Source organism: Microtus pennsylvanicus, chromosome 3 (assembly GCF_037038515.1).
Source record: "Microtus pennsylvanicus isolate mMicPen1 chromosome 3, mMicPen1.hap1, whole genome shotgun sequence".
In the NCBI taxonomy this organism is placed as follows: domain Eukaryota; kingdom Metazoa; phylum Chordata; class Mammalia; order Rodentia; family Cricetidae; genus Microtus; species Microtus pennsylvanicus.
This window is the reverse complement of record NC_134581.1, coordinates 143,757,502-143,774,664: the sequence shown is the minus strand read 5'-3', so window position 1 is coordinate 143,774,664 and position 17,163 is coordinate 143,757,502. Positions and strand designations below refer to the sequence as shown.

The following is a 17,163-nucleotide window of genomic DNA, read 5'->3' as shown; positions in this document are numbered from 1 at the left end:
ATTCTTAAACAGTGTATTTTAAATATATAAATAAATGAGGCTAGAGAGATGATTCAGCTGTTAGAAACACTTGCTGATCTCCAGAGGACTTGGGTTTAGTTCCCAGCACCCACATGACAACTCACAACCATCTGACACTCCAGTCCTTAGGACTCCTGTGTCCTCCTCTGACCTGAGGGAATAAGGCATGCGTACATACATGCAGGCAAAACACTTACACAAATAAATAAAATTTTAAATATCAGTGTATATTTAGGAGCCAACAAGATGGTTTAATGGATAAAGATGCTTGTCAAGCCTGGCAACCTGAGTTTAATCCTGGGTCACATGGTAGAAGAGACCCAGCTTTCTCAAATTGTCCTCTGACCTCCACACAACAGCTGGCACATATGTGATCACACACATTGACACACACAAACATTACAGTGTTTTTTAAAAAATATTTTATCTATTATGTACAATGTTCCGCCATTATAGATGGTTGTGAGCCACCATGTGGTTTCTGGGACCTCTGAAAGATCAGCCAGTGTTCCTAAGCTCTGAGACATCTCTCCAGCTCCAAGTTAGAACTTTTTAATGCGCATTTATTACAGATAGCTGAAAAAATACTGTTCTGGTACAAAAACACTTTTTTGTTGTGCTGCAGGTTAAACCAAGGGTTTTGCACTGGTTGGGTATATTGGTTAGTTTTAAATAACACAACTTAATACAACCTAGATGGACCAGAGGAGAGAGTTAATGAGAATTTAGATCAGGTTAGCCTGTGGGTGTGTCTTTGGAGGATTATCAGTTGATAATTGATATGAACCCAGTCCACAGTGGAAATCACAGTTCCCTAGTCATGGGGACCTGAACCATGAAATAGTGGAGAGATCAGGCTGGGCAGCAAACAAGCCGCACCCCCTCTTCTGTGATGGTGGATGTGCTGTAACCTTCTGCTGAGTTCCTGCATTAAATTCCCTTCAGTAATGACTGTAGCCTGAAATTGTAAGCCAAACAAACCATTTTCTACCAGGGCTTTTTCAGGCTGTTCTGTCACCGCAACATAAAATGAAACTAGATCCAGGATTGGTGATGAGGTTGTTGCTCTGGTAAACCTGGCCATGTTGCTTTCGGGGGAAGAATATAGAGGATTCTAGAAGTGGGCTGCACAAGTCATTGAATCCTGTTGACAGAGCTAAATAGGTCATCCTAGAAGGCATGTGTGCCCTTCGAGAGCTGATCCTTAGGGTTTCAGGGGGAGCGAGGACGTTATCAGGAATTGGGCTTTTCAGGAACTGTTGGCTAATAATTTGTGTGTGGTGATCAGGCTGGGGCTGAAGAAACATTGATAAGAGATCAGCAGCAGTGGGGCAGAACTTTCTGTGCGTCCTAGAGACAAGCATTCCCTTGGGGTCAGCACAAAGAAGCTGACCTAGCTATTGTCCAGGGGCTAGGCTACATCTCAAGCCTGCAGAACTTGACATTGTAGGAGTTACCACATGGTACTGGTTTTGAAGGCACAAAGGGGTCGTGGAGAGCAGCTGAAGCCAGACACCATGTGTCAGGGTCCAAATCCCTACAAAGAGTCCCTGAAAGGCACTTGGTGAAGGTGAAGCCTCAGTTGCAATGGAGACCCCACAGTATTGGAGATGCCAGGACTTCAGAATGCCCCTCAAGGATCGCTGCTGATGTGGATGGATCCAGGCTACGAGAGAAGCTGTGTGCCCTGTGGATGTCAGAATTGAAGCAGTAAGGCTGCCCGAGCCCCCTGGAGTCTGGAAGATTACATTATGATTGAGTCCCCCATGTTGGACTTGAGCTACAGGATTTGGGTTTTGCTTTGGTGTAGCTGCTTTTATGCCCTAGTTCTTCCCTATTAGAATAAGAATGTTTAAGTGTGTAACTTGTTTTTTATCTTTCAGGAGCTCACATTTAAGAAACTTTGGACTTTTAAAGAGACTTTGGACTTTTGAAGTGTTGGAATTTTTGAAGACTTTGGGGGGCTTTTTTGAGTTGGACTATATTTTATATTAAGATATTGCCATGAGATTTGGGGGCAAGAAATGTAAATTATTGTTCATAGTGATATGTTTGTGTGCTAACTTGACAAGGGGTGGATTGTGCTGGTTTAACTGTTAATTTGACCCAACCTAGAATCACCCAGGAAGAGGGTCTTAATGAGAAGTTACTTAGATCAGATTCGGCCTGTGGGTGTGTCTGTGGGGATTACCTTGATTGTTAGTTAATTAATGTGGGAAGACACAGCCCACTGTGAGAGGCACCGTTTCTTAGGCAGAAAATCCTAAACTATGTGAATGGAGAGATGAAGCTGAGCAGCAAGCAAGCAATGTGCATGTATTCATTTCTCTCCTCCCTGTGTGGACATGACTAGCTGCTTGAGTTCCTGCCTTGACTAAATGCAATAATGACTGTAACCTGGAATTGTAAGACAAATAAACCCTTTTCTCCTCTATGTTTCTTTTTGTCAGGCTATTTTATCTCAGCAACAGAAATGACAAGAGTCCTGTGACTGAGCTGTAGCCCTAGCCAGTGAAAGAACTGTTCTTTAACACTTCGTTGTATAGCCAGGGATATGTGATTCATGATTCTACTCCCAAGATGATACATTTTGTGGCCTGCTCTGTTACTTCATAACTCTTGATATCTGTAACATGTTTTCAATATTTTTTCATCTTTAAAGGACATATTTTTTCTGTACTTATTTCCTGTGGTGGTTCAAGTCATAGCCCTTCATGTTCCTTCTCTTTATATCATTTTTGTGGTTGCTTTGAGGCAGGATTTTGTATAGCTCAAATTGGCGTCGAATTTGCCACCTCGCCAAATCTCTTGGACTCCTGATCTTCCTGACTCTATCTCCTACAGGCATGCATTCAGTCTGGATCTTACTTCCTCTGTCAGCTTCTCTGCTGTAAAATGCTCGTGTGTTATCTTTATTCAGTAAATAATAGCTGAACACCTACTCTGTGCCGGGTACTAGACTAGGTATGGGGTGATTGACTGACACACTCCTGCCCTTGTGGATCCACTATTCAGGGGTGAGTCCGCAGACAGTTGTTAAGTTCCATAATGTGAAGAATGCAGAGTCCTCGGGGCTTAGATCTGACAGTCATTCAAGATGAAATAACACTAGAAAGGACAGTAAGATGCAAGCAAGTCAAGTGAGGAGTGGGTGACAAGAACACAGAACATACGCAGGATATAGCCCTAATTCCAAAGCAATTGGGAGCATGTGTGTTCTAGATCTGGAGGCCTCTTCAAATGGTGTTATTGGAGCTAGATGTTGTAGCAAACGCTTGTGATCTCACCATTAGAAAGGCTGAATGAAAGGAAGGAAGACAGACTTCGAGGCTAGCCTGGGTTGCACAGCAAGACTCCATGTCAAAATAAAAAGTCGTGTGTTACTGGAATGAAAATTGTTTCCAAATTTCAACAGCTCTTGAAGGAATTTGAGTGAATACATAAAAGTAACCTTGAAGCTGAGCATAGCAGCACATACCTATAGTCCCGGCACTTGGGGAAGTGGAACAAGAAAATCAAGAGTTCAAAGCTAGTCTGTACTACATAGACCCTGTTTCAACCAGGCAGTGATGGCACTCGGGCATCAGAGGCAGGCAGATCTCTGAGTTTGAGGTCAACCTGGTCTCCAGAGGGAGTTCTAGGACAGTCAGGGCTACACAGAGAGACCTTGTCTTAAAAAAACAAAATCTTTGATCTCATGGCAGTAAGTTTGTAGCCTGTCTGTCCAGCAATGGGAGGCCTAGAAGCAGGCAGGTTCTCAAGAAATAAAATGAGTTGAGAGTTCCTGTTGCCTCTTCCTTTTTTAAAAAATCATATTTGTGTGTGTGTGTGTGTGTGAGAGAGAGAGAGAGAGAGAGAGAGAGAGAGAGAGAGAGAGAGAGAGAGAGAGAGAGAGAGATGAGGAGAAAGCTGTGTGCTGCAGTTTTGCATGGAGGTCAGGTTACAGCCGCGGGAGTTGGTTCTTTGCTCCTGTATGGGTCCTGGGAATTGAATTCAGTTCATTGATCTTGGCAGCATGTGCTTTTACCCACTGAGCCAACTGACCAGTCCTTGCTTGTCATTCTTTACATCAGCTGGCAGATATGATGGAATAGTTGGCTGTTTAACCACAGTGTAGCCCTCTGCAGCATGCCAAGGCGATCTCTGTCCTGACACTCAGACTTACGAGACTGGGTGACAGTATCATCTCATCCTCATCTGCCATAGGGATTCTGGGGGAGGGAGGGAAAGGTGGGATGTTAAGACAGGGTCTTGCTCCCAGGCTGACTTGAGACTCAATCATCCTCCCTCAGCCTCTTGAGTGCTAGGACAGCACACATGTACCACCACCATGGTTACAGCATTTCAAAAGGGTTCCCTAGTTACCTGGTCTTTTCTGTTTATTACCCATTTATTAAGAAGTTTGTTGGGTCACAGGTGGCTAGTGCCACGACCTTATCCTTAAAGTTCCCTTTTGTTTTTCTTTCCTACGCACTTGAACTCTTGGACTTAGAAAACCTTTAACTGTTGCCAGGCAGTGAAGGTGCACACCTTTAATCCCAACACTGGAGGCAGAGGCAAGTAGATCCCTGAGTTTGAGGCCAGCCTGGTCTACAGAGCAAGTTCCAGGACAGCCAGAGTTGTAATACAGAGAAAACTCTGTCTCGAAAACAAACAGAAATCTGTTTTCAGTTCAATGAGATTTTTTTTAGGTTTTTGTTTTTAATATTTATGACTGTGTGTGGTGGTACCCAACTTGAATTATTTAGAAGAGGCAGGTGGATCTCTGTGCTTTGACTCCAACTTCATCTACATAGTAAGACCCTGCCTCAAAAAAAAAAAAGACTTATTTGAGCCAGGCACTATGGCACATACATAGAATCCTATAATCAGGAATCCAAGGTCACCTGTGACTGTATAATTTGAGGCCAGCCTGGGCTATTGGAGATCCTGTCTCAAAAATTCCTAAACAGGGCCAGCCACATGGTTCAGCAGGTAAAGGCACCTGAAACCAAGTCTGATGACCTGAGTTTAGTCCCTGGGACCCACATGCTGGGAGCTGGAGAACCAGCTCCTACAAACGTTCCTTGACCTCTGCATGGATACTGTGGCACACACACTGAGTTAACATGTCAAAACAAACGCACGGCTCATTTTCTGAAGAGTAAAGATAGCTCATGCGTCAGTGTTTGCCGAGCGTGCATGAGGCTCCCAATTCAGCCTCAGTGCTGCCCCAAAGAAAAAGCAAAAGCAAGTATTCTAGGAGTAAAGCTTCACCCTGAACGCACACAAAGATGAGAACCTGGCTGCTTCTCTCTCTCCTAGTTACGAAGCAACATCCCCTGTCACCTGGTTGATATCTCTTGCGGATTACCCTGCAGTGCCATGCTACCCTGCGGGATGCACAAATGTCAAAGACTCTGTCACAGAGGAGAATGTCTTGTGGACGAGGCCTGCAAGCAGCCCTGTACCACCCCAAGAGCTAACTGTGGCCACCCATGTATGGCACCCTGCCACCCCAGTTCACCCTGCCCTGTGACAGCTTGTAAAGCCAAGGTAAGTGTTGACTCAGCTACTAGTGAGTCCAGACTTGACCTGCAGTGGTCCCTGTCTGTGCGCCCAGAGAAATCATGCAGTCTGCATGACACTGTGAGGTGCTGGCGCTGTACCCAGCAAACGAGAGATAGGTGGTCCCTTACAGTAAGATAGGACAGACAGATAATAGCTAAGTGATGTCTCAGGTGATTAGGACTCTGGTGTCATAAAAGAATAATTATACCTGCATGGAAGGTAAGTGGGAGATTTGGTTTGGTTGAGGGGTCAGGAAGGGCCACCCCGATGAAAGCAGGGGTCGTCTGGACCTTGGTTGGACCTTTGTCAAGTGGGTACCCCGGATTCAGTGTTACAAGCTTCGTTCTAGGTTTGCCCTTTCAGCTGGGAATAAGAGACGTACTTTGCAGACGGGCGCTATGACAGGACACATGTGCCTCCTAGCACGTCCATTGCTATGCCGCCAGTCCGCACGTGTGGTAGTTAGAGAAGCCGGCCCCAGCCGTCTGGTGTCATTAGGGAAGGGCTTTAGCAATGAAGCCTGCCCGAGTCCCCCACCGTTCTCTTGTGGGAAGAGTCACGCCACGCTCACTGATATTTCAGGTAGAGTTACAGTGTGAATGTGGGAGAAGAAGAGAAATAGTGATCTGCTCGGAAGCGTCCGGCACCTATCACAGGTGAGTGCTGCAGCTGTCCTCGAAGTTGCTGGGTCCGGTTGAAGGGGAGTCATTTCTTCTCCAGTGCTGGAGACTGAACCCTGGGTCCTGCGCATCCTAAGTTGGTAAATGCTCTGCCATTGAGCTATAGCTCCAGCTGTAGGCACTTTGTGGTGTTTGCTGTTGTTTGTGAGCTGTTCTTGTTCTCTGTAAGATTTTGCATTTATTATCTGTGTGTATGTACATGTGTGTACACACACGGCACAGTGCATACGTGGAAATAAAAGGACGTCTTAGGGGAGTTGGTTCTCTCCCTCTGCTGTGTGGGTTCCAGGGATCAAAATGAGATTGTCAGTCCTGGCTGCAAGCACTGTTTACCTGTTGAACCATCTTGCCAGCGCCTTAGAAAGCTTTTAAAGTAGACTTTTACTGTGCTGGAGAGGTGGCACAGCAGTTAACTTCCAGAGAACCTAAGTCTGGATCCCAGCCTTCTGATCAGGCAGCTCATAAACTGCCTATGACTCCAGCTTCAGGAAATCCAATGCTGTCTCTGGGCTCTTCAGACACCCACACAAACACATGGCACACATGCGCGCCTGTACACACACACACACACACACACACACACACACACACACACACATCATTTATATACAATGATAAAAAATTTTTAAAAATATTTAAGTGCTGCCAGGCAGTAGTGACTCAAGCCTTTAATCCCAGCAGAGGCAGGTAGATCTTTGTGAGTTCGAAGATAGCCAGAACTACAGAAAGAAACCCTGTCTCAAAAAAAAAATTAAAATAAAAATAAAAATTTGAGTGCCTTTTCTTGCCTTTAGTTTGTGAAAGCAATACTTTACGTCCTCCTTTCCCACTCTTTCCTCTCTTTCATCTAATTATACCGTGAGATAGAAAGGAAGATGTCTGGAAGTTAGGTAAGGCGCTTTACTGTTGTACCTTTTTTGTGTTGGTGCCGCAGCTAAGGTAGTCTGTCTCTCATTACAAGCTGAGGGTTTCAGATTGTTGTGGTAGATATCCTATGGCCTCTGTGGTGCTACAGAGATCTGTGTATAGCGGTGGAGTGTCAAGGAATGGTTGGCTGTGTATATCTCCTAACTAGATGTGAAGACATGCCATGCTATCTGACTACAGACTTGCATAGATATCTAGTTGGCTATTTGTTGGTTTTGTTTGATGGTTTTTCTTTTTTGAGACTAGATTTTACTTTGTAGCCCTGGCTGGCCTGAACTCACTGTGTAGATCAGGCTGACCTCAAACTTGCAGGGCTCTACCAGCCTCTGCCTCCCAAGGGTCGGGATTAAAGGCGTGCGCCACCACGTCTGGCCTGATTGGCTGTTTGAAGAGAGTATTGGGTATTGGCCTGGAAGTTCTGGAGATAGAAAGCTGTGTTAGCGCTTCCCTTCCCGTGAACTGAGGACATGTACCGTAAACATGTCAGTCGTTTACATGTAGTGCTATGGTAAACATGTAATAACAGATGAGCTCCCGGGGTCACACGGGCTACCTTGTGGTTGATGACCTTTGGAGGAAGCTGTGTCCCTAGCATGGGAGGCTCTTATGACCCTGCAATGCCTCTTCTTTCTCCTTATATTTCAGAATAGCTGCTATTTCTATGGCCTCTAAAATAATGGACATGCAGCTGGGAGATTCAGTGGAGATCAGCAAGTTCATTACCAAGAAGGAAATCCAGCAAGCCAGGTAACTCTGGAAGGGTTGCCTTCTTCCTCCAGTTCCTCAGTTTCTACAGGAATTCACCTGTCTCGGTCCTCCACGGCAGTGTCTCACACACAGTTGGTAGTCCACAGACTGGGGTGTTGGGACCAGCAAAGACCAAACTAGGTTTTCCAGGCCTCACTTCAGTTAGCTGACAGAGAAAGCAGGGGAGACCTAAATTTACCTAGTTCAGCCCACAGAACCAAGATCCAAAGTGGGGACCATATCTAGAAAGGGAAGTGGGGACCAATCGGAAGCCCACGAAGGGCTGCTTGACTCTACTGTGAGGCCTGCTCATCTCCCCTTTAGCCATCTTGGGGTGCTAGTCAAGCCTGAAAATTAGCCTCCTAACTGCTGCAGGCCGTAAGCGAGGGCTACCGTGTTCTCACGTGGTCTACCTGGGCTCTTCCTGGCTGGGAGCTGCGGACCTGGGCCCTGACTGTCTGTCCCATTTGTTTATCAAGGTTGCAGTGTGACGAGGAGTGCTCTGCTCTGGAAAGGAGAAAGTAAGTGGTTTCAAAGCTTGTTGCTTCTTGAGCCCTGTGCTGCTAACGGGGAGACAGCCCTTCATCACCCGGCACCTTTGCCAAGTCTTCACTCTGTCAGCAGAGGAGTGTGCTCATCACAGTTGAATTGTCTAAGACACTAAACCACTCAGGCAATTTCAGTGTGTTCAGAAACACAAGCTGTGCCGGGCGATGGTGGCACACGCCTTTAATCTCAGCACTCGGGAGGCAGAGGCAGGCAGATCTCTGTGAGTTCGAGACTAGCCTGGTCTACAGAGCTAGTTCCAGGACAGGCTCCAAAGCCACAGAGAAACCCTGTCTCGAAAAAGCAAAAATAAAATAAAAAAAGCCACAAGCTGTGTGGTTATTTTGTGACTGGCTAACTTCTTGATCCCAGCAGAGATAAGAGGCTCTAAAACATGTAGAAATATAAGGAGCTGGGAAGATAGCTCAGTCTATAAAATATTTGCCACCTGAGCACAAAGCTGTGGGTTCAGAGCCCTAACACCCAAGTAAGAGCTGGCATGATGACACACACCTGTAACTCTAGCATGGGAGGCGAACGGAGACAGAAGGATAGAAGAGAGAATGTGGTGCCCTCTTCTGTCACGTAGGCAAACATGCAGGCAGAACACTCATACAACTCATATTCTACATTGGCTCATAATGAGTTTGAGGCCAGCCTGGAATACATGAGACCCTGTCTCAAAAAACAGCGTGTATCAGGGAAGATTTCTGTAGTAGAAAGGGGTGAAAGTTCTTGACTTACATAAGAACATATGCTGAGTTTACTATGGTCTATGGTAAGCTGATGTCCATCTCTTACTTCACCAAACTTGTGGATTAAACTTTATTATAGGTTTGTATGTATAGAAAACAACAAGCAAAGGGGTGTGAGCCCAGGGGTGAAGCTTAGCTGGTAGAACGCTTGCCTAGCATGCAAGCGGCCCTGGTTTGATCCCTCACCCCACGAGCCTGTGTGGTGGTCTCCGGTAGGCAGGCTCACCGTCACCCTTGGTTACGTAGGTATTTTGAGGCCATGCTTCAAAAATAAATAAATTAATAAAACAAAACAAAAAGTGGGATGTTTGGAAGACAGCTCAGTCAGAAAACGCCGTCCGTCCAAACATGTGACCCAGGTCTCAAAACCAAGGTGGACAGCATCTGAGGGCCACGCCCAAGGTTGACCTCTGCCCTCCACATACACACATGTGCACAGGCAGTCCCCTTTCCCCCCAAACCAGAATGTTTTGGATTCAAACGTCCCTAGGGAGTCTTGAAACAAATCACCTGTAAATAAAAAAAGGGAGAAAATTTTCCCTCTCCTCTTTCCTTTACATTGGCTTCTTTCTCGGTCATTTTCAGGAGGTTGGCAGAGGCTTTTGACATCAGTGACGATTCTGATCCTTTCAATGTTCGTTCTTCAGCATCCAAGTTCAGTGACAGTTTGAAAGATGACGCCAGGTATGTAACTGGTTATCCACTTTCCTAGCTGTGGCTTCTGAGCGTTCTGATTAGGATTAAAGACGGTAATTAGTATGCGCTTCTTCCATTATTACACCAGATAGCGTTAACATGTATTGCAAGAAATTACATGTTTAGCTGGCTCCTTGAAGAACTGAACTTGTGCTTGAGGGGTGGTCCCCATAGCAGGAGTCTCGGCCTTCCAAGGGCCACATAGGTTCCAAGACAGGTGTCTGAGCCACCTCTCAGCCCTCTCTCACTGTCCTTCTCTGGGACAGTAGCGGTTCCATTTCTGGCTCTCTGGTGGCTGTTTCTCCTCCTTTCTGCCTGCTTCTTTCTTTGCTGTGTGCCGTACTCTCTGTTACCTGGCGGGTCCTCACCTCTGCACTTTCCACCAGCCTTGTCCTCGCTCTCCCTGGAGGAGAAGGTGAGTGGAGATGCTCCCAGAAGAGCAAGAACAGCTGGAACTAACCGCTGCTTTCTCGTTTCAGGAAAGACTTAAAGTTTGTCAGTGACGTTGAGAAGGAAATGGAAGCACTTGTGGAAGCTGTGGATAAGGTGAGTAGACTCGTCCAGCTGGGCATTTCTCTGAGGCCTGCTTGAGTTCAAAAAGATGTTAATAAATAAGTTCCAGAAGCATGGTTAGCCTAGAAGGTTGTAGGAAAAGGCTGTGGATTCCTAATGTCCAACCATTCTAACATTCATGGAGACCTGGGTTACTTTCACCATTATAGGAAAGAGAGCTTTAGTTAAGTGTACATTAAAAATAACCCTTGGCCAGATACGGTGGCACACGCCTTTAATACCAACACTCTGGAAGCAGAGGCAAGTGGATCTCTGTGAGCTTGAGGCCAGCCTGGTCTACCAAGTGAATTCCAGGAGAACCAGGGCTATACAGGGAAACCCTGTCTCAAAAAAAAAAAAAAAACAAAAAAGAAGGCTCAATAGTAATACTTGGGTTAGAAGGTATGCAGGACTCCTCAGGTGACTGAAAGGTTGCCTATGATAGGAGAGCACATTCTGTTTTCTCAAAGATGGGCCGGAAACCCTTGTGGGGAGGCTAAAGATGAAGATGGGAGGGGGCGGACTTAGGAGAGTGGGCCCTGATCCGCCAGGGATGTCAAAGTGGCACTCTGCATGGAAAAGTAATTTAGTGAACGGTGTGGTGATGGCATCGTTTATCCCACCACTTAGGAAACAGACAGGTGGGTCTCTGTGTTCGGGGTCAGCCCGATCTACATAGCAGGTAGCAGGATAGCCAGGGCTACACAGTAAGATCCTGTCTCTAAAAGAAAAAAAAAGCAGTGTGTCAAGAAGCAGCCAATCCTGCTCGGGTTCCCTCTGCTGTCACCAGGCTCCCACTTCCTTCCTCTCTGTTCCCCTTCCAGCAGGATACTAGCCTGAAGAGGAAACTTAATTTGTTTCTTTTCTGTGTAGGAAACCTGAGCAAATGTATTTCTGTGTTTGTGCACCTGTATCTGCGTACTTCACAGCTTGAGGAAACAAACTGTGTGGGGAGTTTGGGTTTCTTGTTTAAGTCCTCAGTGTGTCTCTGCATTTCTCGGGAATGCCGCCCCTGGGTTATGGGCCGCTCAGGGAGAAGCACGGCCTCCGTGCCGCTTGTCTCTGCTTGGCCCTGCTCGTCTGCCTTCCCGTTGTAGGAGTGTGGCATCCACCATGCTCACACACACAGTAGTAGGCCATCTGAACCACTTTAGTCGCGGGCTGACAAGGTGACTTCATGGTAAAAGCACTTGACACATGTACACACCTGACAACCTAAGTTTGATCCGCAGCACCTACAATGAAAGGACAGAACCAGCTCCTAAAGTCACCATCTGACCTCCACAAAAAATAGCAATAGTAAAGATTCAAACTGGAAAAACTAAAGTAAAATTCCGTGACCTTGATTGCCTATGAGCATTTTCCGTTTCCAGGGGATGGCGCTAATCAGTGTTTCCTTCTCCCAATCAGGGAAAGAGCAATAAGAAAAGCCACTGCTTCCCCCCCATGAACAGAGACCACCGCCGCATCATCCACGACCTGGCCCAAGTCTATGGCCTGGAGAGCGTGAGCTATGACAGTGAACCAAAGCGCAATGTCGTGGTCACTGCAGTCAGGTGGGTTGACCTCCTGCAGTCTTTGTTACTTCCTCCTCCTCCTGGAGGGGTGGAAGGGAAGTACTTTTCTTCACAACAGTCTTTCACCATTGCCTGAAGATCCAAGCCAGAGAGCAAAGCCCACACCTCACTCCACAGGGCTGCAGACGCTAGAGGGGACGTTTCTGCAGGTGGAGGGGATGTGATCAGAAGGCCTGCTCCTCACTTCTTCACCGCTCTGTCTGCTGCTCCTCCCTCTGACCTCCCAGCTCTAATCTTGGCTTGATAGAGACAGAAAGAATGCTAGGCTCTGACTCAGTGTTGTCGTCGGAGGAAACGGAGGTGGCAGTGTGAGACAGGACGGACCTAGACTCACCATCTGAACCTAGAGCTATTGAGAGAACGTCACAGTGATAGAAAGTGGATGTGGCATGGGAGGGGGTGGGCAGCAGGTCTGACAGGGACCTGCTGGGTGGGTGGAGGGACAAACTGAATGCAGGTTGACCACCCCTGAGACAGTGGTGTCTGGGTGTGCTTGACAGCAGCAGTGCAGCCCGGTCAAGGCCGTTTCTGCTCGTGAGCCCCGCTCTTCAGCTCTCTCCTTTACTCCTCTCAGAGGGAAGTCCATTTGTCCTCCCACCACGCTGACCAGTGTGCTTGAGAAGGAAACTCAGACGCGGCCTCCACCGCCAATTGCTCATCACCGACACCAGACAGACAAGTAAGATTCTTCAGCTGCTTCCCAGCAGAACTGGTGTGGGCAAAGGAGCTAGGACGGGTACCTGTTGGGGCTCCGTCTGCCGTCGCTGGCCTCCTTGGGCTTGTGTTTAGAGTGTGAATGTCCACAGAGGTTTTGACTGGGGCCTCAAACACATTTGTTCAAGCCAGCAAAGCCTTACGAGAAGTCTGACAACCTGACTGGGATCCTGGGACCCACATAAAGGTGGGAGGGGACAGTGAGCTCCGCAGAGATGTCCTCTGACCTCCGCACACACACTCACAGACTAATAACAGGAAATAAATAGACTAGTCGTTGAATAGTTTCTGCAGTGTGTGTTGGCATGGAAGAGGGTTTCTCTGCCTCTCCAGGTAATTTAGAACTGGATGCAGTGACTGCAGATGAAGTGGTGTGGGGGTATCGGTTGGCAGTGACAGAGGCGAGTAGAGACGTTCACTTTGAGGTTTATTTAGTTTTGGAGGGGTAAGCAGCAGTGCCCAAGGAGAAGGTGAATCTGGGGAAGGGGTGCAGACAAGAAGGCTCGGGGCTCCAAAGGCAGCCACAGCGCAGCAAAGGTCACATGCGTCCTGTGTGACAAACATGAGCGCTGTGGAAAGTTAAAGTGGTATGGGGTTGGGTAAAGCGACCACACAGCCTAGTAAAGACAGCCAGGCCAGGCGTGGGTGGATCACCAGATGGTCACAGCATTAGCCTTGCTTGTAAGGGTGGTGGGTAAGCCTGTGTTTACAGCCCCACCAGTTAAGACACTATCATTTTACTATAATATATTTACTATAAGTGTCATTTTCTATTGTTGAAGGGAGAAAATAAAATCATTTGAAAGGCTGGGCAGTGGTGGCACACGCCTTTAATCCCAGCACTCAGGAGGCAGAGGCAGGCAGATCTCTGAGTTCAAAACCAGCCTGGCTGGTCTACAGAGTGAGTTCCAGGACAGCTAGTCTACACAGAGAAACCCTGTCTCAAAAAAAAAAAAAATCTGGTGTCCACAGAGTTCTGAAGAGCATGTTGGATCTTCTGCAACTGGAGTGGCAGATGGCTGTGAGCTGCCTTGTGGGTACTGGGAGTTGAACCTGAGTTCTTTGCAAGACCAGCCAGTAGTGCTCCTAACCCTGAGCCATCCCTCCAGCCATGGCTTTCACATTTCGCTCTACCTACATCTGTAGGGTTTGAATGATCTTTATGATAAAAATGCTATTTTGATGTAAAGAAAAAGGCAGGAATCTGCCCAGCATTTTTGTCAGCTGAGCAGAGGAGAACCATCTTCTCCTCTTCCTCTCCCTATCGCCCCTGGAGCCGAGGGAGATGACTGAAAGTTACTCTGGAGCCCACAGGTCCCTCTTCCACTGCGGCCTTCCACACAGTGCCCTGGAAGCGGGAGCCTCCGCTGTGGTTCCTGCACAGAGGCTCACACAGGCGACCAGGGCAGTTTACAAAGTCATCTTCAGGATCGCAACCCTTGCTGCTCCTGTGGGCTGGACAGGCACAGCCTCAGCCCCAGGCAGCCTAGATTTGAGTCAGCAGGGTCTGTGCTTCCGGATAGACAATGGTCCTTTGATGTTTGGATTAGGTTTGGTTTTTTGAGACAGGGTCCTGTATAGCCCTGATTGGTCTCAAACCCACTATAGCCAAGGATAACTTTGAGTTTCTGATCCTCCTGCCTCCACCTCCCAGGTGCTGAGGTCACAGGTAGGTAGTTGTTTGGAAAAACGTGGAGCCACAATTGTATTCATTTCCACTCAGACACAGCCATGGGGAGCCATTAGCCTGCTGGGGTACTGTAAAGATTATAGAATCTTTACCCCCTTGCAGGATTTTTTGTTTGTTTGTTTTGTCTGATTGTTCTCTATATAAAGCTTTATTATGGAAGTTTTTTAGAGAAGAAAAAATAATGTAATGAACACCTCTAGGCTATTGGCCGACTTCAGCACACACTGCTACGTGGGTTCCTGCTGTCTTCCCAGCTGATCCGGGACTTTCTGAAGACTTAGGAAGAGACTGACTTCTCTTCGCTTACTTTGCAGGAATCCTGGGAGCAGTAGTTTACAGAAGATAGCTAAGGAGCCAGTGATCGACTACTTTGATGTCCAGGACTGAGAAGACACATGTTTAGATGAAAGAGTGATTCTGTGTAGTGGAGACTCATTCGCCAGCAGATTAATCATGCTCATTCCTCCTGCGTGGCAGAGCCCCCTTGTCTACTCCTGCCCCAAGTATCTCACTGTGGCCAGATCTCTGGCTGTGTGGCCACTGGATTTTTAGTCATGTGATCGAAGAGGCTCCTCACCCCATCACTGTGACTACTAAGAGGGTTGGGGAGTATCATATTTTATTTGGATAAACCAGAATTTTTTCCCAAGCTGACTTTGTGGCACCTAGCCGTAATTCTAGTTGTTACCATTGTTCACCTGGTGGGTGTGGAAAGACGCTTGAAGTACTGACCCTTGGTAAACCATTTCTGGAATCATATGTCTCCGTAGACTGGGCAGGTTATAGAATTCCATTTCTCAAGTCCTGGCATCTTCCACCACATCACCAAGCCTACCCAGGGGCAGTAATTGTCCCCCACAATGGTAAGAACTGAGCAAGCTCTTCTGCCATGTTCACACTGTGGGCCGATGAACTACCTACTCACTGTAGCCCTGAGTCCTCTCTGATCGATAAAGATGCTCACACAGACAGCTGTCCTGTGTTGGTTTTTCCTAGGCCTTCAGAAGCCACAGCGACTCTCCCTGTGTCTGAGCTCTGACCTGCTGTCCAGAGCTCACACCCAGCAGCCGCCGCAGTCATTCTTCTGTGTCCTTTAGCGACCCCTCCTCATCGCAGGCTGGACTCTTTTTTTTATTTTTTATTTTTTTGGTTTTCAAGACAGGGTTTTTCTGTGTAGCCCTGGCTGTCCTGGAATTCACTCTGTGTAGACCAGGCTGGCCGCAAACTCACAGAGATCCACCTGCCTCTGCCTCTGCCTCCCGAGTGTTGGGATTAAAGGCGTGTGCCACCACCGCCTGGGTTCTTTTCACTTTAAAATAAGCTTGAGACACAGAAACTTGGAACCATAAAACAAGGCGCTTAATTTTTACTTTATTTTGTTTTTTTGAGGCAGAATCTCACTAAGTTGCTTAAGCCCATTCAGGTCTTAAACTCTCAGCCTTCCTTGCTTGGCCTTCTGAGTGCTGGGATTATAGGTCTCTAACGTTCAGCTGAGAGACACTTAATCTTTTTTTTTTAATTATCTATTTTATTGGTGTTTTAGCCTATATGTATATCTGTGTGAGGGTCCTGGATCTTGGAGTTACAGTAAGCTGCCATGTGGTTGCTGGGAATTGAACCCGGGTCATCTAGAAGAGCAATCAGTGCTCTTAACCACTGAGCATCCCTCCAGCCCCAACGCACTTACTTAATTTTACAAGAAAAACCTGCTGCTCTTTGGTCCTAACCCCAGGCTCTGTTGGAAGGCGCGAGGAATGTCAGGATGCACAGGTGACTGGAGAAAGGTGGTGGGAAACAGCGGAGCCTATCTGTGCCCTCACACCCAACAGGAAGTGCCACTGTTGTCCAGGGGATGGTGCATGGTCTCAGCAAAGCAGGAGGGACAAATCTGACCAGATTCTAGGCCTGCTGCTGGGTGGACGGGGGCTCTTCCCGCTTGACCTGGGTTGTGGGGACTAAAGGGATCGCAGCCTGGTGCATCAGATGCAGAGTCCATGAACGTGACATCGCTAACCAAGTAGCGAGTGATGCCTGTTGGGCCTCTCCTGCCGACGAATGCCTGGTGCCAGCCTCATGCTGGGACTGGAGAGGAAAGCCGGTGCCGGGGCTTGAGGCTGACAGGATGTGTTTGTGAGTCATGGAAGCTATGGACAAGCCCTAAGCAGGGTAGCAAGGCTGCGTTTATGATCTGTATCAGAAGCCCACAGGTGTTTTCCATAGAGACCAGAGTAAATATTTTTAAAAATTATAAAATTTATTATTAAAAGGAACTTGCAAATAAAAATATAACACCAAGTTGTCCAGATCCAAAGTCTGCAGAATTCAGTGAGCAACTCAGCTGGAATAGGCACTGGAACAGACATTGTGGGGCTTCACATTAAACCTTCGCACCTTTTGTTTTGCTTTTCTGGTTTCTCTAGACAGTTTCTCTGTGTAGCCCTGGCTGTCCTGGAGCTGGCTCTGTAGACCAGGCTAGCCTCCAATTCAGAGATCCACTTGCCTCTGGCTCCCAAGTGCTGGGATTAAAGGAGTGCACCGCTACCACCTGGGCTCAAATCATGACTTCTGCATAGTAGAAAATGTTCTGACTTCCCAAGCCATTTGAAAACCAAAAGGAAAAAAAATCTGGATTTGGTCATGGACTTGGTTTGTCTCCCTGACCTCGGGCAGAAGGGAACCTTGGGTACCAGCACAGCCGCCATCTCTTG

At 47.3% G+C, this 17,163-nt stretch overlaps 1 protein-coding gene across 3 annotated transcripts in view; it reads left to right on the top strand.

The window, feature by feature from the left end:
- Positions 1-15,426, top strand: part of Nfx1 (nuclear transcription factor, X-box binding 1) — a 56,790-nt gene extending 41,364 nt beyond the window's left edge. For 2 of the 3 annotated variants that reach the window (XM_075967508.1, XM_075967509.1), the window contains 9 exons: positions 5,326-5,556; positions 6,154-6,227; positions 7,824-7,925; positions 8,405-8,446; positions 9,812-9,910; positions 10,402-10,468; positions 11,885-12,030; positions 12,626-12,730; positions 14,770-15,426. In XM_075967508.1, coding sequence (XP_075823623.1) covers positions 5,326-5,556; positions 6,154-6,227; positions 7,824-7,925; positions 8,405-8,446; positions 9,812-9,910; positions 10,402-10,468; positions 11,885-12,030; positions 12,626-12,730; positions 14,770-14,842 — 939 coding nt within the window. In that variant the 3' untranslated portion in view covers positions 14,843-15,426. Of the gene's footprint in view, positions 1-1,904; positions 2,456-5,325; positions 5,557-6,153; positions 6,228-7,823; positions 7,926-8,404; positions 8,447-9,811; positions 9,911-10,401; positions 10,469-11,884; positions 12,031-12,625; positions 12,731-14,769 lie in introns of those variants that run through there. The other variant, XM_075967511.1, reaches the window with a different exon arrangement.
- The last annotated feature ends 1,737 nt before the right edge of the window (positions 15,427-17,163 follow it).